The sequence below is a fragment of the Phacochoerus africanus genome, chromosome 4 (assembly GCF_016906955.1).
Source record: "Phacochoerus africanus isolate WHEZ1 chromosome 4, ROS_Pafr_v1, whole genome shotgun sequence".
In the NCBI taxonomy this organism is placed as follows: domain Eukaryota; kingdom Metazoa; phylum Chordata; class Mammalia; order Artiodactyla; family Suidae; genus Phacochoerus; species Phacochoerus africanus.
This window is the reverse complement of record NC_062547.1, coordinates 62,344,311-62,371,854: the sequence shown is the minus strand read 5'-3', so window position 1 is coordinate 62,371,854 and position 27,544 is coordinate 62,344,311. Positions and strand designations below refer to the sequence as shown.

General features: G+C 46.2%; 2 protein-coding genes and 1 long non-coding RNA gene across 11 annotated transcripts in view; 1 reads left to right on the top strand and 2 right to left on the bottom strand.

Annotated features, from left to right (window-relative positions):
• Positions 1-8,866, bottom strand: part of EPS15L1 (epidermal growth factor receptor pathway substrate 15 like 1) — a 102,621-nt gene extending 93,755 nt beyond the window's left edge. For 5 of the 9 annotated variants that reach the window (XM_047776703.1, XM_047776704.1, XM_047776706.1 and 2 more), the window contains exon 1: positions 8,777-8,865. In XM_047776703.1, coding sequence (XP_047632659.1) covers positions 8,777-8,809 — 33 coding nt within the window. In that variant the 5' untranslated portion in view covers positions 8,810-8,865. Of the gene's footprint in view, positions 1-8,776 lie in introns of all 9 variants that reach the window. The other 4 variants (XM_047776710.1, XM_047776711.1, XM_047776712.1 and 1 more) reach the window with 2 other exon arrangements.
• A 137-nt stretch (positions 8,867-9,003) lies between these two features.
• LOC125125534 (uncharacterized) lies at positions 9,004-17,275 on the top strand. Its single transcript, XR_007134428.1, has 3 exons — positions 9,004-9,126; positions 11,157-11,288; positions 16,941-17,275. It is a non-coding gene; the product is annotated as an uncharacterized LOC125125534 (long non-coding RNA).
• CALR3 (calreticulin 3) overlaps positions 13,417-27,544 on the bottom strand; it is a 32,142-nt gene continuing 18,014 nt past the window's right edge. Inside the window, exons 4-9 of the mRNA XM_047776702.1 lie at positions 23,980-24,074; positions 21,368-21,553; positions 18,499-18,606; positions 18,285-18,416; positions 16,925-17,017; positions 13,417-13,638 (exon numbers count right to left, since the gene is read on the bottom strand). Of these exons, the coding sequence (XP_047632658.1) occupies positions 13,495-13,638; positions 16,925-17,017; positions 18,285-18,416; positions 18,499-18,606; positions 21,368-21,553; positions 23,980-24,074 (758 nt within the window). The 3' untranslated portion in view covers positions 13,417-13,494. The remainder of the gene's footprint in view (positions 13,639-16,924; positions 17,018-18,284; positions 18,417-18,498; positions 18,607-21,367; positions 21,554-23,979; positions 24,075-27,544) is intronic.

Below are 27,544 nucleotides of genomic sequence, written 5' to 3'. Positions count from 1 at the left end.
TCACTCTTTAAAAACAACCTGGGAGTTCCCGCCGTGGAACAGTGGGCTGAGAATCCAACTGCAGCAGCTTGGATTGCTGCAGAAGTGCAGGTTAGATCCTCGGCCCAGTGCAGTGGGTTAAAGAATCCAGCACTGTAGCTGTGACTCAGATTCAATCCCTGGTCTGGGAATGTCCACATGCCGTGCGGGTGGTCATAAGCAAAAAAAAAAAAGAAAAAAAAAGTGTGAAATAAGACAGTTTTCTTTTCCACTGAGAGTGTAAAACTGAAAAGCCATCCTATATAGATTAAGAAAAGCCAATTTTCTATGGATCAACAGGCATGCTTGTTATTGTCACTAGTAAATCAGAGCACCCTTCCCATATCCTCTCCTAGCAGAAGTGAAGAAACATCAGGAGCCCTGAGGAGGGGTGGGGACCTGGCCGTCATGATGCTGGCCCAGGGACTGGGGTGGGGGTGGGGTGCCCTGACTTTCATCACCAGCAGAATGGGTGCCTGCTTCTTCACCCAGGACACAAAATACGAAATATTCCCACCAATCGAGTATAATCAAGTGTTAGCTAGCGAGAGACTGCACTACTGGCTGCTATTCAGAGCGTGCAGCTATCAATCAACAGCTGACTATCACCTGCCTGCTTCAGAGCTGGGGACACAGCAGGGACAGAGGCACGCCTGCCCTCCAGGAGACTAGAGCATGGCATCCACAGAAACCTCAGAGTTCTAAAAGCTATGGGCCAATCCAGGCACCCCCACCTCCCTGGGAGACCTGAAACCAGTCATTTTTTTACCTCTCCCGCTTCTCAGTTTCCTTGTTCATAAATAAGCACAAGGATGATGACAATGACATCTCCCTAATGGGGAGTCAATGGTGAATGGGCACAAAGTGAGTGTCTAACCATACTCCCTCACTTCTAGGCAAGACCTGTGCCCCAAATCTCTCTCCAGTCCCACTCCAGGAAAGCTCAGGTGATCAGAGTCCAGGAAAGGGGGCTCTGACTGGGCGGGGGGGGGGGGGGGCGGCAATCTATAGATTAGGGTGCAGCGGCGCTGGAGGGCAGCCAGCCCGGATGGCTGCACACCTCTGCTTCTTCCAGTCCTACAGGACCAGAGGAGGGAAAAGAAAAAAGGGAGGTTGCAGGTCCCCTCCTCCTTCTCTCCCAGTGGAGGCATTTTGCTCCACCTCTGCGAGCTGCCACCTGACCTCCATGAGGATGTCTGCCACAGGTGTCCTGATCAGCCATGCGCCTGGGAGCCCAGCTCCAGTTGAGCCAATAGAAGGGTGGGTGCTCAGTTTACTCATCTTAGGCCTCAGTCAGCACACAGTAGGTGCTCAGTAAATGGAACCTGGTGGTATCCCGGACACATGGGCTGCCCCTCAATGTGGAGTCTGCCCCAGCCTGGAGTGCCTGCTGTGAAGGTGATAAGTCTGGTCTCAACTGACACACAGCCACCACTGGTACCACCCACCCACCCGGCTCCCAGGAAAGCTTGTCTGTGAGACTGCGCACACCACACCAATTCTTTCGCCTGCTTCCCACCTAGACTCAGAGAGCCCCTGTCCAACTAGCCAATCCACTTATTCCTTTGATCACCAGCCCTTCTGCTCTTCTAGAAACAACCTCAAGCCAGGTTGCTCTTTATCACTTCAGGCCCATATCACGGCAAATGACTCTGAGCTAGTACCCAGCTCTGGGCACACCCTGTATAAGCAGTCAGACCATCTAAACTTCACTCCTCAAGAATCTGCCATTACTCCTAACCACCTCTCATAAAGTGAACCTGCCCTACCAGTCAGCCTTTAGTTCAATAGATGATTACTAGCACCTAGGGTACAAAATTAAAACAGGCACAGCCCCTGCCTTTGTAGACACAGTCAGGAAAGACCATCAATCAATATTCCCACCAGTAGAAAATTATAAACTGGTATGTGGAAAATTACAGGTTATCCCCAGTGGCAGTAACAGAAAAGCTGGGCCAATTTGGTAGAGAAGTGAAGTGCAAGCTGAAATATAAAGAGGAGTAGGGGGAGTTCCCTTTGTGGCTCAGCAGTTAACGAACGTGACTAGGATCCATGAGGACGAGGGTTCAATCCCTGGCCTCGCTCAGTGGGTTAAGGATCCAGCATTGCGGTGAGCTGTGGTATAGGTCACAGACATGGCTCAGGTCCCAAGTTGCTGTGGCTTTGGTGTAGGCCAGTGGCTGCCACTTCGATTCGACCCCTAGCCTGGGAACCTCTATATGCCATGAATGAGGCCCCCAAAATAAATTAATTAATTTAATTAAATAAAGAGGAATAGGGATTAACCACAGATGAAGGGGGAAAGAACACTTCAGAGAGGCCATAAATAGCATGTGCAAAGGCCCTGAGGCAAGAGACAATGTGCAAGCAACAGAAAGAAGGGCCTAGGAGCTGCAGGGCAGAGCGACAGATCTGGGAGGTACAGGATACAGAGGTGCTACATGCTGGATGAGGCAGAGGCCTGGCAGTCCACAGTCCACAGACAGTGATGGCCAGGCACCACCTTCATCTGTTCTCAGCCAACATGTACAAGAGGAGGAGAACTGACTCTGCATCAGCCAGTCTAGAACACAGTCGGTAAACAGATTCTGCTATCAAGACTGCAACAATCCCACCCAGCAGGAAGAACCAGGCAGAAACCTGAGGAGACAGCTGTTTGTGGTCATCTATAACCTCTACTTCTCCCCAACAGCTCATGGCATTAAGAACTGGGACTGCCATGGGAGGCAAAACACTCTGCGCAGGAGCAGCCTTTGGGCTGCAAAGCGGGCAGATCTCCTTTCCTCCCCCACGTCTGCGTCAGCCACTCTCTGGGCAAGCAGACAGCCTGTCAGTTCCCTTTGTCTCAGGGCAATTTGTAAGCCAGGCACAGAGTCCTGTGTCCCATTTTACTAAGCCACCTTCTTCCTCTCAACCCTAAGTCACCCTAATTAAAAGCAGGACATGGACCCCAAAGTCCCAGCCCCAGCCTCACATTTGGCTCTCTGAGCTGCAGCTCCAGTTTCTCAGCTTCGGCTCATTCTGCTCTGCCTCCGTCTGAAAGGCCATGACTCCTCCCTTCCGAGGAGCCCCACAGCCCAGTCCAAATGCCCCTTCTCCTCCAAGCAGCTGTCTCCAACACACCCACGTGGAAGCAAGTCACCCACCCTCCTAAAGCTTGGACCACCCAAGGCCTGAGCCTCTCTGGCCTGAGAGAGTCCACCCTCCCTGTGGGCTGGACATGGCCCACTCATTCCACCCTCAGCCTCTGGAAGCACTGAGCACCTGCTCTAGCAGGAAAATCTGCTGATCCCTCATAAAGGTGAGGAAGAGGTCTCTCCATCTCCCCCTCTTCCTTCCAATGAGATAAAATTAAAACAATAAAATAAAAATGGAAACAAGTGATCTCTTCACCAGACTCCATAGTTCCTAATGACGAAGTAGCATGACCACTGTGGAAAAAACAAATGAGACCTCACACTATTCTATCCAAGACAGGAAACTACAGTGCAGTGCAAAGCCTGGGACCAGGGTCAGCATGAGCTTGTTGCATGCAACCTTCGGCAAGTGACGTAAGGTCTTTAGGCCTCAGTTTACCCCTTTGTAAAGCAAAGATAAGACTGACCAGTGATAAATGGATATGACTGGGAGAGTAAACAGAACGGTCCACAACGCCTTTCCTATTTAGTCCTTGCAGCGGGGCAAGGCCTTCCCAGACCTCCAATTGTGCCATTCTCTGCTTTACACTTCTCACAGCACAGACAGCATCACTGTACTATGTGTTTGCTCATTTCTGTACATCTAGGCCCCCTTCTTAGAACCTAAGATCCCAGGGCAGTCTTCAGGTGCACTGGTACATCCCACCATCCAGAAAGAACTAGCCAAGAGAAGATGTCCAATAAATACTTTTGAATGAAGAGTGTGATACACAAATGAAGGCACTCTGAGTACACATCTGACACTCTGAGGAACGCTTACACCTCCTGTTATGAGACAGGTAAAACAAGTAGAGTATTACTCCCAATTTGCAGCTAGGGAAACTGAGGTGCAGAAAGTACTGCACAACTGAGGACCCTGAAAGAATATCTGGGGACCCTAACATTGAAAAACAGGCACCCTGAAGGGCCCTCAAGTGATAATGGGGCTTGGAGGGCCATTTCAAGGAAGAATACCAAGTAGCATTTCCAAGTGAGTGCTGGCTGCTCAGGGCAGATCATGGGGGAGGGGACCATAGAGCGCTCCCCTGGAGGGGCTAATGAAGTCCCTCTCACCTTGTGGCAGTGGCCATGTCTGTCCACAAAGCCTGAGGCATCAGCAAGTAGACACTACAGCCAGTACATCTGATCAAACACAGTCACTGGCTTCTCCAATCAGTTGATCAGGATTAAGAACCAGGCAGGGAAAGTTGTTTTAAAGCTCAAAACTGGGGCAGAAGAAGCAAAACTTAGATGTTCTTGCTTGCCTGGGAGCCTCGTAGTCAACAAAAACCGGGCTGATGCAGGTCAAGATGACAGACAGAGCCAGGGAACTCTGGATCTTACAGGGTACTCAAATTTACTCTAAACCTGGCTCTCTACCCACCAATTTATATCACATTAGCAGTCTAGTACGATAGAGAAACTAGCAATTATTTTGGAGGAAAAAACAAGGGACAAAAAGGATAAACAAGTGTCTCAAGCACTGAGCCTTCATTCCAGACACATTTGCCGGGAGCTGCTGTGGGTGGGATGCCCAGCGGGCCACCTAGAAGAGTGAAAAGAGCAGGGCACTGTGGGCAGACAGAAGTGGGTTCAACCCCAGCTCTGCACCCACCAACTAGAGACTTCAGCAAGTTACTTAATCTCTCTGGGTCTGTTTCCTGTTTGCAAAATGGGAATAAAAGCCTCTCACTTTTGAAAAGGGACACCCACTAAAAAGAAGCATATGACTAAGAAGGGAGGAAGGAAGATGGAACTCCTTGGGCACCAGGCAGACTCTAATTTGTCACTGAGCCCAACGCTTTTCTCCCATTACCATGTGCTCCCTGGGTCTGGGGGTGTCACAATAGAGACCCATGAAGGTACAAGAGACCCATTCAGGTAGGACTAAGGGAAGACCACCTAAGAGGCCGCAGAGAGAGCAGCCTCTGGGGCAGGTAGGATGCAGCAGAAGGTCAGAGCATGAGGTTCCAGGCATGCAGGGGGCAAGGGCAGAGGGTGTTAGAGTGCTGTGCACCAGAGGCAGGAAATGCACAGAAAGAAAGGATGCAAGCAGGAGAGGCTGAAATTTAGGAGAAGAAAGACAGTGAAGGCTAAGGGTGGACTACAGTGACAGAGAAGTGTTGCAGAACTCCAGGAGGACCAGCCCCAAGGACAGGTCACTGGGGTTAAGGACATCTAGGTTGCCAGTAACCTACAAAAGCACACAGTACAAAGGGAGTAAGGGATACAGGTGCATTTCCAGGGTGGGCTGCAATTAAAGAGAGGTAGGCATGGTGGCTCAGTGGGTTAGGGGATCCGGCCTTGTCACTGCTGTGGTGTGGGTTCCATCCCTGGCCCAGAAACTTCTGCATGCCATGGGTGCAACCCCCCCCCCAAAAAAAAGGAGAGGTTGAAGGGGGGCTGAGAGAAACATAAATCAATGAGATGTTGACGGAGGGGAAAAACCACTTCTAAAGGAAGAACCAGCTACTCCCAAATCGAAAAGATTTATATTCAGGGCCAGAGGAGACTATACAGGGAGAGAACGTCACATATGTGGCAGAGAGTAGGAAGCAGACCATGAAAGATGCTGACTGTTCTGGGGGCTGAGGAAAAACAGCCCACCCTCCACAAACCTACTGGCTACCTGCTTTACTCACTTTCAGCTGGCCATCCATGTTCCAAGTATGCCCTACACCTCAATGCAACCAGATCACGGTATTCTACTCCAGCAGGCTCCCCACTGCCCCCAATCAGAAATTGTCCCGGAATTATAGTCATGCTTTCCCTGGAACTATCTGAGAATTCAGGGGAGGCCCTCAGCTTGGTGGGCCTCTGCCTCACCCCAGGATGAACAGGAACATATGGTGGAGCACTTCTCTTAACAGGTAAATGTTGACATAACTACTCAAGGAAGAAAATCTGGCCAGGCTATGATTCAACAAACACAGAGGAAAAGGAACAGGAAAAAGTATACCAGTCAGCGACTTCAACTTGTCAGAGACCAACTCTTACAACTCCTCCTTTGACTTCGCTCCCATTGCCAGGGCCCAGACCCCAGGCCACAGGTAAAGAAGAAAAGCCACCTGCCATGGGTGCTGGGTGGTGCAACTCACTGGTCCCTGCTTCATGGGTTTACCTGACACCCCCGGGGTACTGAGCACAGAGTCAGGGATGCTGAGTAAGAGGCCCGTGCCTGGTCTAACAGGGGCACAGACACCTGTAGACCATGACTGGTGCTCATGGTGGTGTGGGGGAGACATACTGCTGAGGGGAGAGGGGCTACTTTTGACAGGTAACCAGCAAAGGTCTCTGGGAAGAGTGACATTTGCTCCGCCTCCTGCAGGGAGCCAGGCACTGGCAGCACCAAGGGAAGAAACAGGGAAGAGTGCTTCAGGAAGAAAGCACAACCCACAGGACATCACAAGGACAGAAAGAGCTTAGACCATGGGCGGAAGGACTAGAAAAGCCACAACTATGGCCACAGCGTGGGGGCAAAAGGCAGGAGAGGCTGGCATCCGCCTGACCAGCAGGGATTCCTGGGGAGGGACTGGGATTTTATTCTAAAAGGTTCTAAGCAGTCAATCACATGATCTGATTCAGGTTTTCTTTAATAATTTTTTTTTGGTCTTTTTTTGCTATTTCTAGGGCCACTCCTGCGGCATATGGAGGTTCCCAGGCTAGGGGTCTAATCAGAGCTGTAGCCGCCCACCTACGCCAGAGCCACAGCAATGCGGGATCTGAGCCGCGTCTGCAACCTACATCACAGCTCACGGCAACGCCAGATCGTTAACCCACTGAGCAAGGGCAGGGACGGAACCTGCAACCTCATGGTTCCTAGTCGGATTCGTTAACCACTGCGCCACGACGGGAACTCCTGATTCAGGTTTTCATACATTACCTCACAGTACCAAATCACTGCCTTCCTCTAAAGCTAATCCTTCATCAGTAAAATAAGAACTCCCTCTCTTTGCTGTGTGGATAAGGGTGAACATGTTAGAACTCATTTAATAAACTCGAAAGCACTTAACGTTAGCAATTGTCATCAAACTTCAAATTAAAACAAGAGTCAAAATGTGGTAAGTTTTAAAAAACAGTAGCATTTCCTCATTAAATGAACCTAAGTGAATTTCGCATCGCCCCGCCCCCCCCCAACTGCACCAATTGGCTGTTAATACCCAACCTCTGGGGGGTACTGAACAGTTTAGAGAGTGCTTTCATATGTTACAAGAACTTGTTAATTAATAACTATCGGTCTTTAGCTTTTAATTTAGTAACAGTGTTACAAATTGGCTAGTTCTGGCAATATTTAGCAAGTCAGTCTCTTCCCATCAGCTGATGCATCACATCAACCTGCAAGGGCTCTCCTGGGATTTGGCATTCTCACTGCTGTAATCTCTATTCCCAAATGTCCAAATCTGCCAGGGTATGAAATAATGATTATAATTAGAGGATCACTGAGTGCTTCCGATGTGCCAGGCACTGTTCTAACCACTTTACATGCTTAATCTTCAAGTGATCCCGATGTATTATATATATATATATATATATATATTCCCATTTTCCAAATGAGGTGGCTGAGGCATGGAGAAGTTAAGAGCTCTGTCCAAGGACACTTAGAGGAATAAGCCCTGGAGCCAAGATCTAAACACAAGATAATTGTGAGCTTGTGTTCCCATTCTTAATCTAAATGCTGTGCTAGATAATTCTAGCAAAGAGCATGTAATACGGTGATCGGTACTACACAAGATATTCAGCAAATAAAGGCAGGATATAGGTAGCCTCCAGTTCCCACGAAAGTGTCACCTCCATGAGAGCAGCGACCTTGTTGGTCTGGATGACTGCTGCGCTCCCAGCACCTGGCCAGACACACATCTGACGGGTGGATAAATGAATGAACGTCCCTCCCAGAAGGCAGGGCTGCCTGCGCATGGCTCTTTTTTTGCACGTCTGTGTCTCGCCACTGATACTGCCCCTTAGTAAGAGTGTGAGGCTGATCTGAGGGCATTGGAAGATGCCCAGAGACTTGCGACCCCCCAACCCCACCCCACTCCCAGCTTTCGCAGCGCAAAGGTGGAGGAAGCAGCTCCCAAAGGGAAAAAGAGATGAGTCTGGGATCGCACTGCTAGCGGGTCCTGGCTCTGGCGGGGCTCAGAACTCCACCGCGGAGAAGACACTGGGCACCCGGACGCTGGGACCCGGCAGGAGACAAAGACCCGCGGGGTCTCCGCACCCGCAGAAACGTTCGCTCCCCTAGCCCACCTCCCCGGGAGGCAGCCCAATGCTACCGTGCATCACCTGGCCTGGACGCTGCGGAGGAGGCCAGGCCCCAGGGGGAACAGACAAGCGCTGCGGCTCCATCAGCCGGGTCGCCGCCCGCAGAGGGTCGCTCGGGTGCGAGAGGCCGCAGGCGGGACCAGCCTGTCACCTTCAGGACCGCCCGCCCACTCGCCCGCCCTCTGCCGAGGCCCCTACAAAGCCCGAGCCGCCGCCGCCGCCCAGCTGGGCCTCCACGCGCTTCGGCTTCTCCGCGGTGTCTGCCTCGCGCCTCGCGCCTCGCACCGCCGCGCCGCACCCCCGCCAGCCCGCCCGGCCCGTACCTGCTGGGAGAGAGGGATGAGCGGGGCCGCCATCTTCCCGCGGACTCGGGTTCCGAGCGCCGGGGAAAACGGGGCGGGGCCGCGCGTGCGCTCTGGTGCGAGGGGCGGTGCGCGCGCAGCCGGGCCGGGGAGGGCGGGGCCAAAGGAGGGCGGTGCACGCTCAGTCGAGCAGTGAAGGGATGGGGATGGAGGGCGGGGCCGCGCGCTTTGCCCCAGCTGGAGGGGGCGGGGCCAGGGGACCCCTGAGGAGTACTCTCTGCGCTCCTTCACCCCCTTCCTCCTGGATTCTTGGCTTGTCCTCCACAGTCTCTCACCTCTCCAGTTCTTTGGCGATTGCGCTCTCTTCTAAGGTATTTCCCACTGCCATGCGCCTGGCGAAGCCCTGGTAGTCGCCCATTCGGCAGAGGGTCGGGACCCTCGCACTGTCCAACGAGGCGCCTCGTTCCTAGGATAGCTGGGGGAAGGTATCTGCGTATGTTACAATATGGGTCTGCCCCCTTAGGGCTTCGGCTAAACTAGATTGCAGTATTTTAACCTCTCTGTGCTGCAGCAGCACCCACGACGCCTAGGATTATTTCCCAGCTGCAACTTCGTAGTTGTGTGACCTTGGAAGTCATTTAAGTAGTCTCTCTGCATCCCCAGTCCCCTCTTTTGAAAAGAGAGAATGGTAATATGTGTTGGCTCTTGTTGCACCTCTATGCCTCACACTATGCCCTGCACAGGGCAAGCACCTGAGTTTGCTGGAGAACACCAATGGAGGGGATTTATTTGCTTAGACATGTTTAGCCTTTCTTTGCTGCAGACATCCACTCATCTGTGGCTGGTTTCCACTAAAAGGATGAGGAAAGAATGTTCCGCTGGGTAGCTGGCCATAGTGTCACAAGGTTTCTTTAGCACAAGTCAGCTTCCCCTTACCTGGTCTCTCCTGTGATGGTGGCACAGTAAATCTGGCTGGGCACCTTTTCTCAGGTGGGCAAGCTGGAAGGCTGTATGATCTTGGGATGGTGGGGGCACAGCTTCTTATTCCCCTCCATTCTGGAGTCTCACAAGCTACTTGCTCCAGTATCTTCAGCAACTTGGTGTACCTCATGCCTTTCAGATGAGCACAGTGTGCTTTGTAATTCATTCAACAACTATTCACTGTCAAATGCTCACTAAGCACCTCTGGCCTCAGCACAGGGGCTCCATTGCTGGGCCAGGCAGAGCTGGTCTCACCCTGGAGCTGCCCAGGTGGTTCATTAAACAGACTGGCTTCCGATTCTGATTTACAGATCTGGGTGGGGCCTAAGATATTTGCATTCCTAACAAATCCCCAGGAGATGCTGCTGGTCCCAGGCCCCACATTGTGAGAACCACTGGTCTAGAGGAATGAAACAGACATCAAATAATCACATGAGGAAACAGATGACTATAAATAGTGATGAGTGCTACAGAGTAGTCCAAAGGAGTGACACTTGAAGGTTGAGGGTGCATGCTGTGACAGAGAGGGCTGAGGACCATCACAAGCAGAAAGAGATAAGGCGTGGTGAGAGTTCCACCTGGCCTGCAGCAGAGTGGCCTGGGATTACCTCTCCCCCAGGCAGGGTTGTGGTCTGTGCAAGTGGGTTGGAGAAGGAATTTCCAGCAGGGCAGGTGAAGAGAAAGAAGGCTTTATTGAGATAACAGACAATGCAAGTGCAGCGGGACAACTTCCTAATGGTCAGGGAGAGCTGACCCCAAAGAGAAAGAAGAGTTTGAGAGCTTGAGCGTGGGTTCACTTAAAGGCAGCTGACCTTGGCCAAGTTCCTTACCCTCTCTTCCTCTACATCCCTGTTTCTGAAATGGAGATGAAGGCACAGATTGATGATATAGGCAGAGATAAATGGGTGATGGTGCCTAGAATAAATAATGCCTGGTGCATAGTAGCACTGTGTGTTCTCATTATGTGGTGGTTTACGTTGATAATGGTCATGATTGAGTCTGAACCACCCCTGCCCTCCAGGCCTCATCCCTGCTGCCATTTTCTCAGCACAGGTGCCAGGTGGGACCATTTCTCCAGGCTGTCACAGGCTGAGTGGAAACAACCATTACCCAGACTGAGTTGAGAGTCCTGTTGTTTATGGATTCTCCAGAAGATTCTGGGTGTTTGGCAGAAATACACAGTGTTGTGGTCTGTCTTTATAACCCAGGGAGAAAGAAGGGGTCTTACAATATACCTGCTGACCTGCTGATAGGTTAGTGGCACATAAAGCCCCTAGAGGGGCAGGGTGAGGAGTGGCCACATACCTTTCATGGTAGGGGGTAGGAAGGAGTAGGCCAGGTTGTTCAAGGTAGGGGAAGGGGCATTACAAAGAGACAGGTGGGGTGATGAATAGGGTCTGGTAATTCTTGTCTTGGCCAGAGGCTTTGCGCTGTATCTCCTTGAAGAGACCTTGAAGTCCAACAGGCAATGATCAACTATCCTGGGGCCTCTTTCACCAGAGTCTAGAGCTGCACCGCCCAACACAGTTGGCCACTTGCCACATATGGCTATGTAAGTTTAAAATTTTTTAATTAATTAGTTAAATAAAATTAAAAATGTTTTCCTCCATAGAAGGTACAACACCAAGAGCAAACCCTAATGTAAAGTACGAACTCTGGGTGATAATCATTTATTCCGTGTAGGTGCACCAATTGTGACAAATGTACCACCACCCTGTGGGATGTCGTTGGGAAGGAAGGCTGTGCAGGTGTGGGAACAGGTGGTGTAGGAGAACTCTTTCTACTTTCTGCTTAGTTTTGCTATGAACCTAAAACTGCTCTAGACAATGAAGTGTATTCATTTTTTTTTAAATGTATTCCTCAGTCCCACCAGCCACATTTCAAGGGCTCACATGTGCTGGTGGCTACTGTATTGACCAATACAGATGAGGACCATCTCCATCTTCACAGGAAGTTCTCCAGGGCATTGCTGCTCCAGAAGATGAGTTCTGCATGGTCTGAGCTAGTCCGACCTATCTTTTTTTTTTTTTTCTTTCCATTTTTGGCTGTACTCGCAGCATATGGAAGTTCCCAAGCTGGGAATCAAACCAGCATCACCCCAGAGACAATGCCAGATCCTTAATCCACTGCACCACAGCAGGAACTCTTTTTTAAAAAAATAAAATAAAATACAGTTGATTTACAATGTTGTGTTAGTTTCTGTTGCACAGTACATTAATTCAGTTATATATATATTTTTAATTACGATTATAAGATATTGAATATAGTTCCCTGCGATATACAGTGGTACCTTGTTACTTATCTATTTTATATATAGTGGTGTGTTAATCCCAAACTCCTAATTTTTCCCTTCCCTACCCCCTTTCTCCTTTAGTAGCCATAAGTTTGTTTTCCATGTCTGTGAGTAGCCTGACCCATCTTTGGACAATTGTTTCTGGCATTTTCTCTTGAGGTCTAGCATTGCTTCTTCCCTCATTAATTTCTCACCTTATTCAGAGATTAAAGAGATGCAGGGTGTTTGAATCCCACCCCTGCACTTCCAGGGACTGAGTCTTTATAGTTTCTGAGATTCATAACCCCTAACAAACTGGGAAGACCCATGTGACCATCAGCCAAAAAAGTTCAAGGCTGAGGTCTGCCAACTTTGACCAAAGCCAGGACAAAGCTTGCCAGGCCTTCACTTCCTGGCCAGACTTTTCACACTGATCATCTATCAATATATATAATTTCCAATTTTATTTGGCTTAGTTATAATATCACTAAATTGCACATTCCTGGTGTCCTAAATGTGATTATTTCCAATACAAATTTCTGTGTGGAAACAGATCTCTTCCAAACAGAAGCTTCTTTTTTTTTTTTTGCAAAGCAAATCATTTGATTTAAGGGGGAAAATTAAACTGAGAAGTAATCACTATTTTCTCTTGAGAGAATGGATTTTGTTCCTCTGTCTTACAAAAAACTAATGGCCATGGAAGTGGGTCACAGAGTGCGGAAAAAAAATCAGCTTCTTTGTAGAATGTTAAACGTCTGTGCACAAGGCCCAGGTTTTCCAGAATAACCAGAGCACAAGTGAAGTGTGCAAAACCTTTCCAGGCCAAGGATGCTGCATAAAGATTCCATATTGGAAAAGTTTCAGATGTATTATTATAGTCATTTACAACCTGAAAAAATAAAGCATCATTTCTCCTTTTTAATGTAAGTTTTTACCACCTTTTATTTATAAAATATTTGGGGGGGCTAAGAAAAGAGCATCTTGGAGTTCCTGTCATGGCTCAGTGGTTAACAAACCTGACTAGTATCCATAAGGATGAGGGTTCGATCCCTGGCCTTGCTCAGTGGGTTAAGGACCCAGCATTGCAGTGAGCTGTGGTGTAGGTCACAGATTTGGCTTGGATTCTGAGTTGCTGTGGCTGTGGCATAGGCCGGCAGCTGCAGCTCCAGTTCAGCCCCTAGCCTGGGAACCTTCATATGCTTCAGGTATGTCCTAAATAGACAAAAGACAAAAGAAAAGAGCATCTTATTTTTAGTTAGACACTCACCAGCCTATGGCTTCTTCCAGCCCTCAAGTTTGTCCAGAGGAAACATCTCAGGGTACAGAGGGGCTCAGGAAAAACAAGATTGACACCACCGAGAAGCACAGGAATATTTTTCAAAGAAAATTGGACATATGACCATGGATGTAGACATTTGAGCTTTTAAGTGTAGATTAAAGTAGAAACCAGATTTTACCAGTCCATCTTTATCTGGGGTGGGGATGACTAAAGTTCATTCCTCCTGTAGAATCTTCTGAAGTTATTTTCTTGCCCATTAAACCTGCCCATCTGAAAATCTTCCTCATCTTCCTCTCGGGCCTTCTTCACTTCTTCCTTGGCCTGTATGGCATCCATCTCCCTTTCTGGGTCCTGAAGAAAGAAACAAAGACCCTGGCAGCTGGGGATTATGCTTGCTGGGGGCTGATTGGTTGTCAGCCTGCAACCTGCCCCTGCCTCCTAGAAGCCTCCACACCAGCTGGGGTTGGCTCAAAAAGAGCCCCCAAGTCCTTTCTTACCGCCTTTTATTTATAAAATAAGGTCCCAATTCCTGGAACCTATGTATGTAAACTTAGACATGTATGGGGAAAGGGTCTTCGCAGATATGATTAAATGAAGCATGTTGAGACAAGAGAATTATATTGGATTTAGGTGGGCCCTAAATTCCACCACGAGGTTCTCATAAGGAACAGGGAGAGGGAGGTTAGTTCCCATTGTGGCTCAGCAGGTTAAGAACCCAACACAGTGTCCATGAGAAGGCAGATTCGATTCCTGGCCTCAGTCAGTGGGTTAAGGATCCAGCGTTGCCATAAGCTGCAGTATAGGTCACAGATGTGGCTTGGATCCAGCGTTGCAGTGGCTGTAATGTAGGCCAGTAGCTGTAGCTCTGATCTGACTCTTCGCCTGGGAATCTCCATATGCTGCAGGTGCAGCCCTAAAAAGGAAAAAAGAGAGAGAGTTAAACATACACTATGCCCAAGAAAAATAAAAGCATATGTCCACACAAAAAACAATGTGCAAATTTTGTTTTGTAGGGCCACACCTGTGGCATATGGAGGTTCCCACACTAGGGGTTGAATCAGAGCTACGGCTACTGGCCTGTGCCACAGCCACAGCAACGCCAGATCCAAGCCGGGTCTGCAACCTATACCACAGCTCACGGCAACACCGGATCCTTAACTCACTGAGCAAGACCAGGGATCAAACCCACAACCTCATGGTTGCTAGTTGGATTAATTCCCGCTGCACCACGACAGGAACTCCCACCATGCGCAAATATTGATAGCAGCTTTGGTCATACTGTTAAAAATTGGAAACAATCCAAATGTCCATCAGCTGGTGAACAGATAAACTACTCAGTAATAAAAAGAATCAAACTGCTGACTGAATCCCAGTAGCATGGATGAATCTCGGAGACACTATGCTTGGTGAGAGAAGCAGACTTAAAAAGACCCAATACTATAATAAATGCTGGAGAGGGTGTGGAGAAAAGGAAAACGCTACATTGTTGGTGGGAGTATAAGTTGGTAAGCCACTGTGGAAAACAGTATGGAGTTTCCTTAAAAAGCTAAAAATAGAGCTGCCATACAATCCAACAATCCCATTCCTGGGCATATATCCAAACAAAACTGTAATTCAAAAAGATGCACTCCTATGTTCATAGCAGCACTATTAACAATAACCGAGACATGGGAACAACCTAAATGTCCACTGACAGATAAATGGATTAAGAAGATGTGGTACATGTGCACAATGGAATACTACTCAGCCAAAAAGAATGAAATATTGCCACTTGTAGCAACAGGGATGGACCTAGAGATTCTCATATTAAGTGAAGTAATTCAGAAAGAGAAAGACAAATACCATATGATATCACTTTTTTGTGAATTCTAAAATATAACACAAATGAACTTATCTACAAAATAGAAACAGATGAACAGACATAGAGAATAGACTTGTGGTTGCCAAGGGTGAGAAGGGGTGGGGGAGAGGGATGGACTGGGAATTGGAGTTAGTAGATGCAAACTATTCTACATAGAATGGATAAAAGAAGGTCCCTACTGTATAGCACAGGGAAATATATTCAATATCCTATGATAAACCATAATGGAAAAGAATATAAAAATAAATAATTTTAAAATAAAAAGTAAAAAGGAATGTGAATATATACATATATATGTGTATATATATATATATATATATATATATATATATGTGTATAACTGAAGCACTTTACTGTATGGCAGAAATTAACACACCATTGTAAACCAACTATACTTCAGTTAAAAAATAAATTTAAAAAAAGATCCCATACTATATGATTCCATTTATATGACATTCTGAAAAGGCAAAACTATAGGAACATATGAGGACCTACTGTATAGCACAGAGAACTCTATTCAATATCTCATAATAATTACAGTGGAAAAGAATCTGAAAAATAAAATATTTTTATATATAGCATATATATTTAGTATATTTCTATGGTATAATACTACATATAGTATATATATGTACTATAAAGATATGAATATATATAAATATAATATATATGCACATAAACTGAGTCTTTTTTTATGTACCTGAAACTAATACAACATTGTAAATCAACTATACTTCAATTACGACTGGACCCCTGGCCTGGGAACCTCCATATGCCACGAGTGGGACCCTAAAAGACAAAAAAAAAAAAAGACAAACTATACTTCAATTAAAAAGAAACTATAGAGATAGATATCAGGTCAGTGGTTGCTGGAGTAGGGGAAGGCTAGGCTACAAAGAAACTTTTCTGGGGTGATGAAACTGCTCCATATCTTTATTTTTAGTGGTGATTTCACAACAATATAGATTTGTCAGAATTCATAGAACTGTACTTTTACAGTATGTAAATTATACTTCAGTAAATCTGACTCATCAACAACTGACAGTAATACCAAGCATAGCCAAAGATGTGGCACAAGTGAAATTCTCATCCACTGCACAAGGAAATGTAAATAGGAGGACACATTGAAAACTGTTGGTGAAAGAACTTGCGACGCAGCCTGTCCACTCCTGGGCATGTGTCCACTGAAAGACACGTACAAGAATGATGGGAACAGCTTTATCCATGGGACCACAGGCTGGAAGTATCCCAAAGCTGCATCCACAGAAGATGGATGCATACCTTCTGGAATATTCACAAAGTAAGAACAAGCTACCGCTGTATGCAAAAATACAAGTAGCCTTCACAACACTGCCTGAATGAATAAATAATCAGTGGTTCTATTTATATGAATTTCAAAAGGAGGTCAGATCCATCTGCACTGATGGAAGAGTGGAACCAGCATTCCTTTGGGGGTGGGTGCTGGCTGGGAGGAGGCATGAAGAGGTTTCTGGAGCTCTGGTGACATTCTTTTTTTATTTTTAGTTTTTTGGCTGCGGCTCGTAGTGGCTTGAAGTGGGATCTCAGTTCCCAGACCAGGGATTGGACCCAGGCTGCAGCAGTGGAAGCACCTTAACCTAACCACTAACTACCAGGGAACTCCCTCTGGTGACATTCTTGATCTTGATCTGGGTCGGGTGCTTGTTAGTAAAAATTCATCCAGTCTCTCCCTATATGTGAGTCTCAAGTACAGAAATAAGTGAGTAATCAAAGAAAGCTTCATTGTGTTCATTGTACCTTGGTTTCACCCCAGGTGGCCTTGCCGAAGTTCTCAGCATACTCTTCATCATCTGTGATCAGGAAGTTATCGAAGATGGTTCCGGATCTCACCTGTGGATGAAAATGAGTCCTTCATTACTGATGCAAAAAAGGAAACTTTCTACAAAATGAACGGTTGTAATTTACTCAGTATGATCACAGTGATTAGCTGTCAAGAGTAGAACAGGCTGAAACCCTTTTCTACAACATCCATTCCTTCCAGGGCACTGGTGCTCAAACTTGGCTGCATACTGTTTTAAAAACTCCTGATGGAACTCAGGAGTTCTGTGTCTTCATGGATACGGGGGAACCTGTGGTGTAGGTCACAGATTCGGCTTGGATCCCATGTTTCGGTGGCTGTGGTGTAGGCTGGCAGCTGCAGCTCCAATCCGACCCCTAGCCTAGGAACTTCCATATGCCACACATGCAGCCCTAAAAAGCAACAAAACAAAACAAAACAAAAAACCCTGATGGATTCTGAAAAACTTAAGGTTAACAAAGGAGACAGGTGAGAAATGGACTGGGGGTTTAGGACCGGCATATGTATGCTGAGGTATATGGAATGATTGGCCAACAGGGACCTGCTATATAGCATGGGGAACGCTACTCAAAATTCTCTGATAATATAGGTGGGAAAAGAACCTGTAAGAGAATGGATATGTGTATATGTATGACAGAATCACTTTGTTGTACAGCAAAAATTATCACAACCTTGTAAATCAACTTTAATCAAACTTAAAAAAAAAAAAAAAAAACTCCCGATGCCTGGTCTCACCCCCCGGAGTTGCTAATTTAGCTGGTCAGAGGTCCAATCACGGCATCAAGACTTTGAAGAGCTCCCCAGTGATTCAAGCACTTGGAGATGTTTGAGAACCACTGATCAAGGACCTTCCTGTGCAAGGTGTGAGCCATTGATGGGCAGCACTGACACCACCCGGGAGCTTGCTGGGGATGTAGAACCTCAGGCTCCACCCTGGACCCACTATGACAGAATCTGCAATCTTATCCTAAAGCTGATGGGAGAGTTCCCTGGTGGCTCAGTGGGTTAAGGATCTAGTGTTGTCACGTGTTTTGGCTCTGCTTGCTGCTGTGGCATGAGTTCAATCCGTCATGCCATGAGCATGGCAAAAAAAAGCTGACGGGCACTACAGGTCAGCTTCAAGCAAATTCCCAGGGGGCAGGGAGGCAGACAAGACATGCCCAAGGGCAGGAAGGATGTCCACTTTGTCCACAGCTGAATGCCTTGGGTCCAGGTAGGGGTGCCAGGTGCTTTGTGAATTAAGGACTTTGGGCCAAAGTTCAGAGTTGTTAAACTAAAGCACATTTAAAACCAAGTGACCTGCCAAAGCTCCAGTCCGATGGCACCAATATTCTCAAATTCTGAGAGATCATATTCCGTCAAATAGTTGGTGTGTTTCATCTTCTGATGGAGCCAAATATCTTTGTCTATACCTTCTGGTTTCAGGCCATCCTGCAACAACAAACCATATGTGGAGATCCCTGGGGACTCTGTGGCGGGGAGAGGGGGGTGGCAGGAAGAGGACCCCATGTACCTGGTATGGAGGTTTCTGCAGCATAGGCGCCTGCCAGTCCCCATCCAGTTCGCTGTTCCAGTCGCTCGGCTTGCTGGCACCAGCATCCAGAAAATGCTTCTCCCAGTCCTTGAAATATGTGTGGGTTGGGGGCGGGGGGGAAAGATTCTCAGATTTGGGAAAGCAAACTCCTACTACCAAGACGCAGGGGCAGGCCTGTGACCTGGGTGGCACTTTTCCCCTCTCCTCAGCTTGGTGGTTGAAGGCCTGAGTGCTGGGGTGTCCAGTCTCACTGGGGGCTTCAGGGCCACACACTGCCAGGTTTTTCTCCCTAACTCTCCATGCGATGACAGCACTCTTCCCTTGCTGTTGAGAAGAACAGCACTGTTGCAATAGTGGCCAAAGTTAAAATGATGATGGGAGGAGGTGTCATGTTTACTATTGGTTAGGTTAAGTCTGTCCTTCTACATTATGGTCATATATGGACTGTTCCAGAGAGAGGCTGGATAACTAAGGAATGTTTCAAGATTTACCTGAGGACTGCTGACTAGCAGGAGAAAAGCAGTTATGTTATTGAGTCCATATATATATATATACACACACACTCACACTATACACACTATACACATGTGTACAGTGTATATACATGTGCGTATAGTGTATATACACACATATATACACTATACACCTATGTATTATACATATATACACTATACACATGTGTACATATATATGTAACTATGCATATATACAAGTGTATAGTGTATATATGTGTATATGTGTGTATATATGTACACACATATACATATATACATGTGTATATTGTATATATACACAATGTGTATGTGTATGTACACATACACATATATGTATATGTATACATGTATACATGTGTACATGTCTACATATATACACTGTATAGTGTATATATATGTGTATATACACACCATACACATGTATATATACACGTACATATACACTCACTTATACACACATTTATACACATGCATACATACATGTATATATACACATATATATATGTATATGACTTAGTAGGTGTTGAATAAATATTTGCGGAATAAATGAATAGATAACGAAAAAGTTGCTCTGGATTTATAGTACAGATGAAGACATCAAAGCATAATAGTAGTATCCAAGGGTGATTTTTCTCTTAGAATAACTGAGAAATAGTAAAAGTGGCGCACTCAGACTGTGACTTCCCCAAGATACTCTAGAACTTCTCCACAATGGCTCCTGGGAGTTAATCACCTCTCCTATTGCTTTTCACCCCGACCCCAACTGGCAACCGATAAAGCACTCTTATGTTGGGATCCAGGAAACAATTACCTTTCAATCTGAGTAGCTGGCTCCTTATAATGGGGGGGGGGCATAAATCATAAAGCCATAACGAACTACACTGTTTAAGAGATCACACAGCATTCGGAGTTCCCCTCGTGGCGCAGTGGTTAACAAATCCGACTAGGAACCATGAGGTTGCGGGTTCGGTCCCTGCCCTTGCTCAGTGGGTTAACAATCCGGCGTTGCCGTGAGCTGTGGTGTAGGTCTCAGACGCGGCTCGGATCCTGCGTTGCTGTGGCTCTGGCTTAGGCTGGGGGCTACACCTCTGATTAGACCCCTAGCCTGGGAACCTCCATATGCCATGGGAGCGGCCCAAAGAAATAGCAAAAAGACAAAAAAAAAAAAAAGAGAGAGATCACACAGCATTGAACATATTGACAGTTTGGAAACAAGCTTTCTTTCTCTCTTTCTCCCTTCCTTCCTTCTTTTCTTTCTTGTCCACACTGTGGCATATGGAAACAAGCTTTCTTTCTCTTTCTCTCTTCCGTCCTCCCTCCCTTCTTTCTCTCTCTCTCTCTTCCTTCCTTCCTTCCTGCCTTCCTTCCTTTCTTTCTCTTGTCCACACTGTAGCATATGGAAGTGCCCAGGCTAGGGGTTAAATCAGAGCTGCAGCTACGCCACAGCCATGGCAACACCAGATCCAAGCCGCATCTGTGACCTACACCACAGCTCATGGCAACACTGGATCCTTAACCCACTGAGCAAGGCCAGGGATCATGGATACCAGTGGGGTTCTTAACCTGCTGAGTCACAATGGAACTCCCTGGAAACAAGCTTTCTGAAAGGAGGATTTGGCTGCTCTGGGACCTGCCTTATGTACATATGGCACTAAGGCACACTTGCACAGCTGGGACAGCATCCTTGTAGCCCAGAGGCAGCCAGGATTTCAGTCCAAGACAGGTATCTTCTACTAAAAAGCCAGGGAGCTACAGGGTCAATTTCTTTGCCAATTTCTTTTCTGCGTCTTATAAAGTAAATGCTCTTTCCAGGTGAAAACTACCTTATTTTTTTTCTTTTTAGGGCCGCACCTTCGGCATATGGAAGTTCCCAGGCCAGGGGTTGAATCAGAGCTGCAGCTGCCGGCCTACACCACAGTACAGCAATGCAGGATCCGAGCTGAGTCTATGACCTACACCACAGCTCACGGCAACGCCAGATCCTTAACCCACTGATCAAGGCCAGGGACCGAACCTACGTCCTCATGGATGCTAGTCAAATTTGTTAACCGCTAAGCCATTACGGGAACTCCACATTTTCCTTTTTTTAAAAAAAAAAAAAAAATATATATATATATATTGGTTGAAAAAAAAAAAAAAACTCTCCTTGCTTTCATCTCAAATAGTTTAACTCTTTCACAATACCTTGAAGTGTGTGGCTGTGTGGCTGGTTTCAGCACATGCACTCTGAGGAGGGCACTTTGTTATAAGGCTGTCATCATGGTTTCTAGCCAGGCAGCAACTGTACAGTACCTGGGTACTTACAAACTACACTTTGTACACTTTCTAGCAACTGTGCAGGTGGAAATCCACACCTGGGGTTTCTCTGTAGCCTGGTCCCAGTCCTTAGACTCTGCCGAAGCCTTCTCCATCTTTTTCAGTGATGTTAATTGCCAGTCATACTCTATGCTGCCGGATTCAATTGACTGACCATCAATTTTCACTTCGTAAGTGAGGTCTGGTCTTAGAATCAGAGTGTAGAGGTGGGTAAAACCATCAACCTGCATGTTTCCGGAGGAGAAAAGGAAAAGAATTAGACCCTTGATGGAAGGTCTAGGTATGCATTGTCAGTTGTCATGGGTGAAAACCTTGTGGTGAACAACAAGCAGAGACATTCTAGAAATAGGGGTGGACTTGACTATGAAAGGAGGTCTTATGGAAGACCTACACAACCCCTTGGTGGAAGACTTCCTCCCTACAGGCAGCCTTCTCTTGAATGGCCTATTCCCTTTTGTACAAACACAAAATCCCACAGGTACCTATGATGGGATGGTCAGTGTAGACCAAGGGACCACTGTGCTGTGTGATTTATGAAAAGTTACATAGAAAACAACTTCCTGTTCTGTATTCTGAAAGATATCCGTTGAAGCCCACTCTATTTCTCAACACAGGGAGGAACTTTCTTTTTCTTTTTCTTTTCTTTTTATGGCTGCACCTGTGATGTATGGAAGTTCCCGGGCCAGAGGTTAAATCTGAACTGCAGCTGCCATCCTACCCCATAGCCACAGGAACACCATCTCCCTGTTTGAGGATCACCCCGTCCCTCCCCTGGCCTCCCCAGAACATGTGAGGTATTTAGGGCTGCGCTTGCAGCATATGGAAGCTCCCAGACTAGGGGTCGAATTGGAGCTACAGCTGCTGGCCTACACCACAGCCACAATCACAGCAACATCGGATCCCAGCTGCATCTGCAACCTACGCTACAGCTCACAGCAACGCCAGATGCTTAACCCACCGAGTGAGGTCAGGGATCGAACCTGCATTCTCATGGACTAGTTGGGTTCTTAACCCACTGAGCCACAATGGGAACTCCCAAGGTATTTTTCTAGCATGCAGACCAGACCTCCTCCTTGGATGCTCTTGAGGGCTCAACATCACACTTTCCCTCCATGATGTCAATGATCTTGAAATACACTTGGGCCTCCCACCCAGACTCACAGAGGCTCTAGATGCTGAAGATGCCTAAGGGGACAGTTCCCTGCTCCCTGATGCTTACATTCAAAGTGGGGTGGAGAGAGGGCCATTCTGGGGAGTGCACTTACCCTTCTCAGGCCCACATACCAGGGACTCAACGCCAGGTGCCTCTCTGGAGACTCCATGGCAGGGCCCTTGAGTTATAAACTGGCCTTAAGGAGTTCCTATTGTGGCTCAGCGGTTAACAAACCCAGCTAGGATCCATGAGGATGCAGGTTAGATCCCTGGCCTCGCTCAGTGAGTTAAGGATCTGGCATTGCTGTGAGCTGTGGTGCAGGTCACAGATGAGGCTCAGATCTGGCATTGCTATGGCTGTGGTGTAGGGCAGCAGCTGTAGCTCTGATTGGACCCCTAGCCCGGGAACTTCCATATACCGTGAGTGCGGCCCTAAGAAAAATAAACAATAAATAAACTGGCCTTAAGATCTAAAGTATAATTTTCACAGGATCCCCTGGATGAAAAGGTAAAGGGTATATTATGCTTTCATTTAAGAAATATTCCCATTTTATTTGGGGGGGGGGGAGGTAGATCCCACTGTGGCTCAGTGGAAACAAACCCAACTAGTATTCATGAGGACTCAGGTTGGATCTCTGGCCTCCCTCAGTGAGTTAAGGATCCGGTGTTGCCGTGAGCTGTGTAGGTCACAGACATGGCTCGGATCTGGCGTCGCTGAAGCTGTGTCATAGGCCGACAGGTGCAGTCCCAGTTAGACCCCTAGCCTGGGAACTTCCATATGACACAGGTGTACCCCTAAAAAGACAAAAATAATAAAAGAAAAGAAATATTCCCATTTTTAAATGTGTTGGTATTTTGAAGATTTTTTTAAAAATATTTCTCCAGAATGTTTTTTAATCCTGAATATTCCATTCCTTTTGTTTTTGTTTTTGTTTTTTCTTTCTACAGCCATACCTGCAGCATATGGAAGTTCCTGGGCTGGAGTTGAATGGGAGGTGCAGCTGCCAGCCTATGCCACAGCCACAGAAACTCCGGGTCCAAGCCAAATCTTCGACTGACCTATGCTGCAGCTGGCAGCAATGCTTGATCCTTAACCCACTGAGTGAGGCCAGGGATTGAACCTGCCTCCTCATGGACACTGTGTCAGAGTCTTAACCTACTGAGTCAAAATGGGAACTCCCAATATTTTCATTCCTTAATGATGATGAAACGCAACCATCCTATTGTAATCTTTACAGGGCACGTGATAAATCGATGTCATAGATCACATTGAGAAGTAAGTGTGCCCTCCTGGTGGGTAAAAACTTCAGAAACCAAACCAATCAAAGTGATAGCCATGCGTCTCTAATGGACCTGCTAGACTGGAAAGCAGGAAAAGGACAGACAAGGTCCATCCATGGTTCATTTAAATATTTTAAGATCAAAACTATTTTCTATAAACTTACATTATCATCCGGCAAGTTCCCACAATCACTAATTTGAATATGAAAGCATTTACCTTACACCTGATTGATTTTTTGTTTGAGTGATACTGATTCTTGAAATGTAAAATAACATGAACTTTCTTGATATCAAATCCACAAATATCGGGTCCTACAAAAAAAATATATTAACTGCTGTCAATTTCCTTCTGTAATGCATTACCACAGAATATCCCTGACCATTCCCCTGAAATAAGATAGGAGGTACAGGAAGCTTACATATCTGGGGGCATCAGATGTTCACGTGGAGATATTTAAATGGTCATCGATGCCCTTCTCAGTTCAGCTCATGGTCACCACAGCCACTTTCGACTCAAGTGTAAACCAGCATGTGAGTAAGAAAAGGAAGGTCTAACAGTCTAGGAAGCGGCCCCTGATATGCTGTCTGAGCGTCAGGTGTTCACTCTGAAGCTCTGACCAGGGGTTCTGCACCCATAGGAGGGTTCGGAGCTAGCAGACTGGCTCCAATCCCAGATCTCCATGTTTGAGACATATTTGCAACTAATATACTCACTTCCCCATGCCTCAGTGTCCTGGTCTATAATAATGGGGGTGTTAATCTTGACTTCACAAAGCTATTTTGCCAATCCAATAGGCTAATGTATATAAAGATTTTGGTAGGGTAATGCTCAATATTTGTTGTTATTATTGTTATGCTCCAAGACAACACACACAGGTATACATACGTGTATTCTTAACGATACCGCCAAAACGTAAGCAAAAGAGAGGTTACAATTGGTACATACGTTCTGATGAACTGTGAAATCTATAAAGTTCTATTCAGATCTTTAAAGGACCTGACAAGTATCAAGTTAATAATTTTTAAATTGGGATGAAGTTAAGTTTCAGTCACTAAGAAAATAGAATGCTGTAGTATTCTCTGCTCAGAGACTAATAAGTTCTGAATATTCTCAGCAAGGTTCCAGGAGGGATCTGGGAAATTTGTCAGACCTTTGGAGGATGTTTGGAATTACCCTGTTGTGGCTTCACTGACCTTAAGACATAGGAATGTACTAAAGCGTCCGCGTGTCTTTCTGTCTCAGACTGAATTCTACCACATCCACTGACCCGAGCCTGCACCCACCCCTGGGGATTCTGTGAGCAAACCCTGCATAAACACAGGCAGATGACTGCGATTTCTTCTAGAATTTGCAGTGGTGAGCCTCCAGATTCAATAAGAGAGATCTGAGCTGCATGTAATTAGTAAAGAATATTATCAATTTGCCAGCATAGATGTGACACTGAACTTGGAAACAGCATCTTGAGGGACCGACAAAGAACACCACATCTATCTTCCAGATGAGATCCAGGAGGATGCATGTTTATGTAATTTCCCTTTTTTTGTTATTGCTGGAAAACATTCCACTTCAATTTTTTTAAAACAAAAGCTATGCAAAGTCTATTAACACAGGATTGATCTATGAAATTTATTTTTCTTTCAAAGTTGGTTAGAATTTTTCTCTTTCTAAGCAACTACACATTTTTAACATTAAATTAAGCTTCGGAATGTGTCCAGACTTAATCAGAAAAATCTGGACATTTTCCCTTAACAGCAATCATAAAATAGTTATGTGGCAATGGATTTTTGCGAAGATTGAGGTAGGCAGATGAGCTCTGAAGTTGGGCTGATGTGACTTTGGACAAGTATTTTAATCTTTCTGAGCCTTAGTTTCCTTATTTGCAAAATGGGGGTTGTTACCCATCTCCTAGGGTTTTATATATAATCTAAGACTGCATGTGTCAGTCTACTGGCAAGGGCCCAGTAAGATATATTTCTCTCTTCCTCTCATACTAAAGCCTAGAGCTGAGATATCACAGGAAATGTTCTAACAGTGACACAGTGGGTTTAAGTAAAATGTAACTGATTTTGAGTTAAAAGCAAAATAATACAAAAAAATATACAAACTCCAGAAGTTCCCACTGTGGCTCAGAGGTTTACAAACTTGACTAGTACCCATGAGGATGCAGATTCGATCCCTGGCCTTGCTCAGTGGGTTAAGGATCCAGCATTGCTGTGAGTTGTGCTGTAGGTCACAGATGTGGCTTGGATCTGGTGTTGCTGTGGCTGTGGCATAGGGCAGCGGCAACAGCTCCGATTAGACCCCTAGCCTGGGAAACTCCTTATGCTGCAGGTACAGCCCTAAAAAGACAAGAAAAGAAAGAAAGGAAGGAAGGGAGAGTGAGAGAGAGAAAGAAAAGAGAAATGTCGCAGGTCTCACATGAGAGAAAATAATTGTAAAGATTAATTCCCTAAATTTGGACAATAGGTGGATATTTTAAAAATACATTTTCAGGGAGTTCCCATTGTGGCTTGGTGGAAACAATCTGACTAGTATCCATGAGGATGCAGGTTCGATCCCTGGCCTCTCTCAGTGGGTTAAAGATCTGGCATTGCTGTGGCTGTGGCATAGACCACCAGCTGTAGCTCTGATTCAACCCCTAGCCTGGGAATCTCCATACGCAGCGGGTGCGATCTTAATAAGACAAAAAAAAAAAAAAATTCACTCTTAAAGCTTTTTTTGATTGCAGTAAAATATATATAATATAAAATTCACCATCTTAGCCATTTTTATGTCTACAGTTCAGTAGCATTAAATGCATTCACACTGTTATGCAACCATTACCACCATCAATCCCCATAACACTTTTTTTTTTTTTGTCTTTTTGCCATTTCTTGGGCCACTCCAGCGGCAATATGGAGGTTCTCAGGCTAGGGGTCCAATCAGAGCTGCAGCCACCGGCCTACGCCAGAGCCACAGCAACAAGGGATCCGAGCCACGTCTGCGACCTACACCACAGCTCACAGCAACACCGGATCCTTAGCCCACTGAGCAAGGTCAGGGATCAAACCCACAACCTCATGGTTCCTAGTCGGATTTGTTAACCACTGAGTCACGACAGGAACTCCTTGTTCTTCTTTTCAACATTATTTTGACTATTTAGGGTCCCTTGAGATTCCCCATGAATTTTTTTTTTTTTTGGTCTTTTTTGTCTTTTTAGGGCCACACCTGTGGCATAAGGAGGTTCCCAGGCTAGGGGTCTGCTGTGGCTACACCAGAGCCACAGCAACGCGGGCTCCGAGCCACGCCTGCAACCCACACCACAGCTCACGGCAACCCCAGATCCTTAATCCACTGAGCGAGGCCAGGGATCGAACCCGCAGCCTCATGGTTCCTATGGGGATTCATTTCCACTGCACCACGACGGGAACTCCTCCATGTGAATTTTAAGATGGGTTTTTCTACTTCTGCAAAAGAAGTCATCGGATTGAATCTGTAGACTGCATTGGAACCTGTAGATTGTTTTGGACTCTGTAGTCACTTTGGGTAGTACTGACATTTTTAACCACACTGAGTCTTCCAATCCACGAACATGGGTTATGTTTCCATTTATTTATGTCATAATTTCTTTTAGCAATAGTTTATAGTTTTCATTATACAAGTCTTTCACTTCTTTGGTTGATTCCTAAGCATATTACTCCTTCGCATGCCATTATAAATGACATTATTTTATTTTATTTATTTTTTTTTTGGCTTTTTGCCTTTTCTAGGGCCGCTCCCACAGCATATGGAGGTTCCCAGG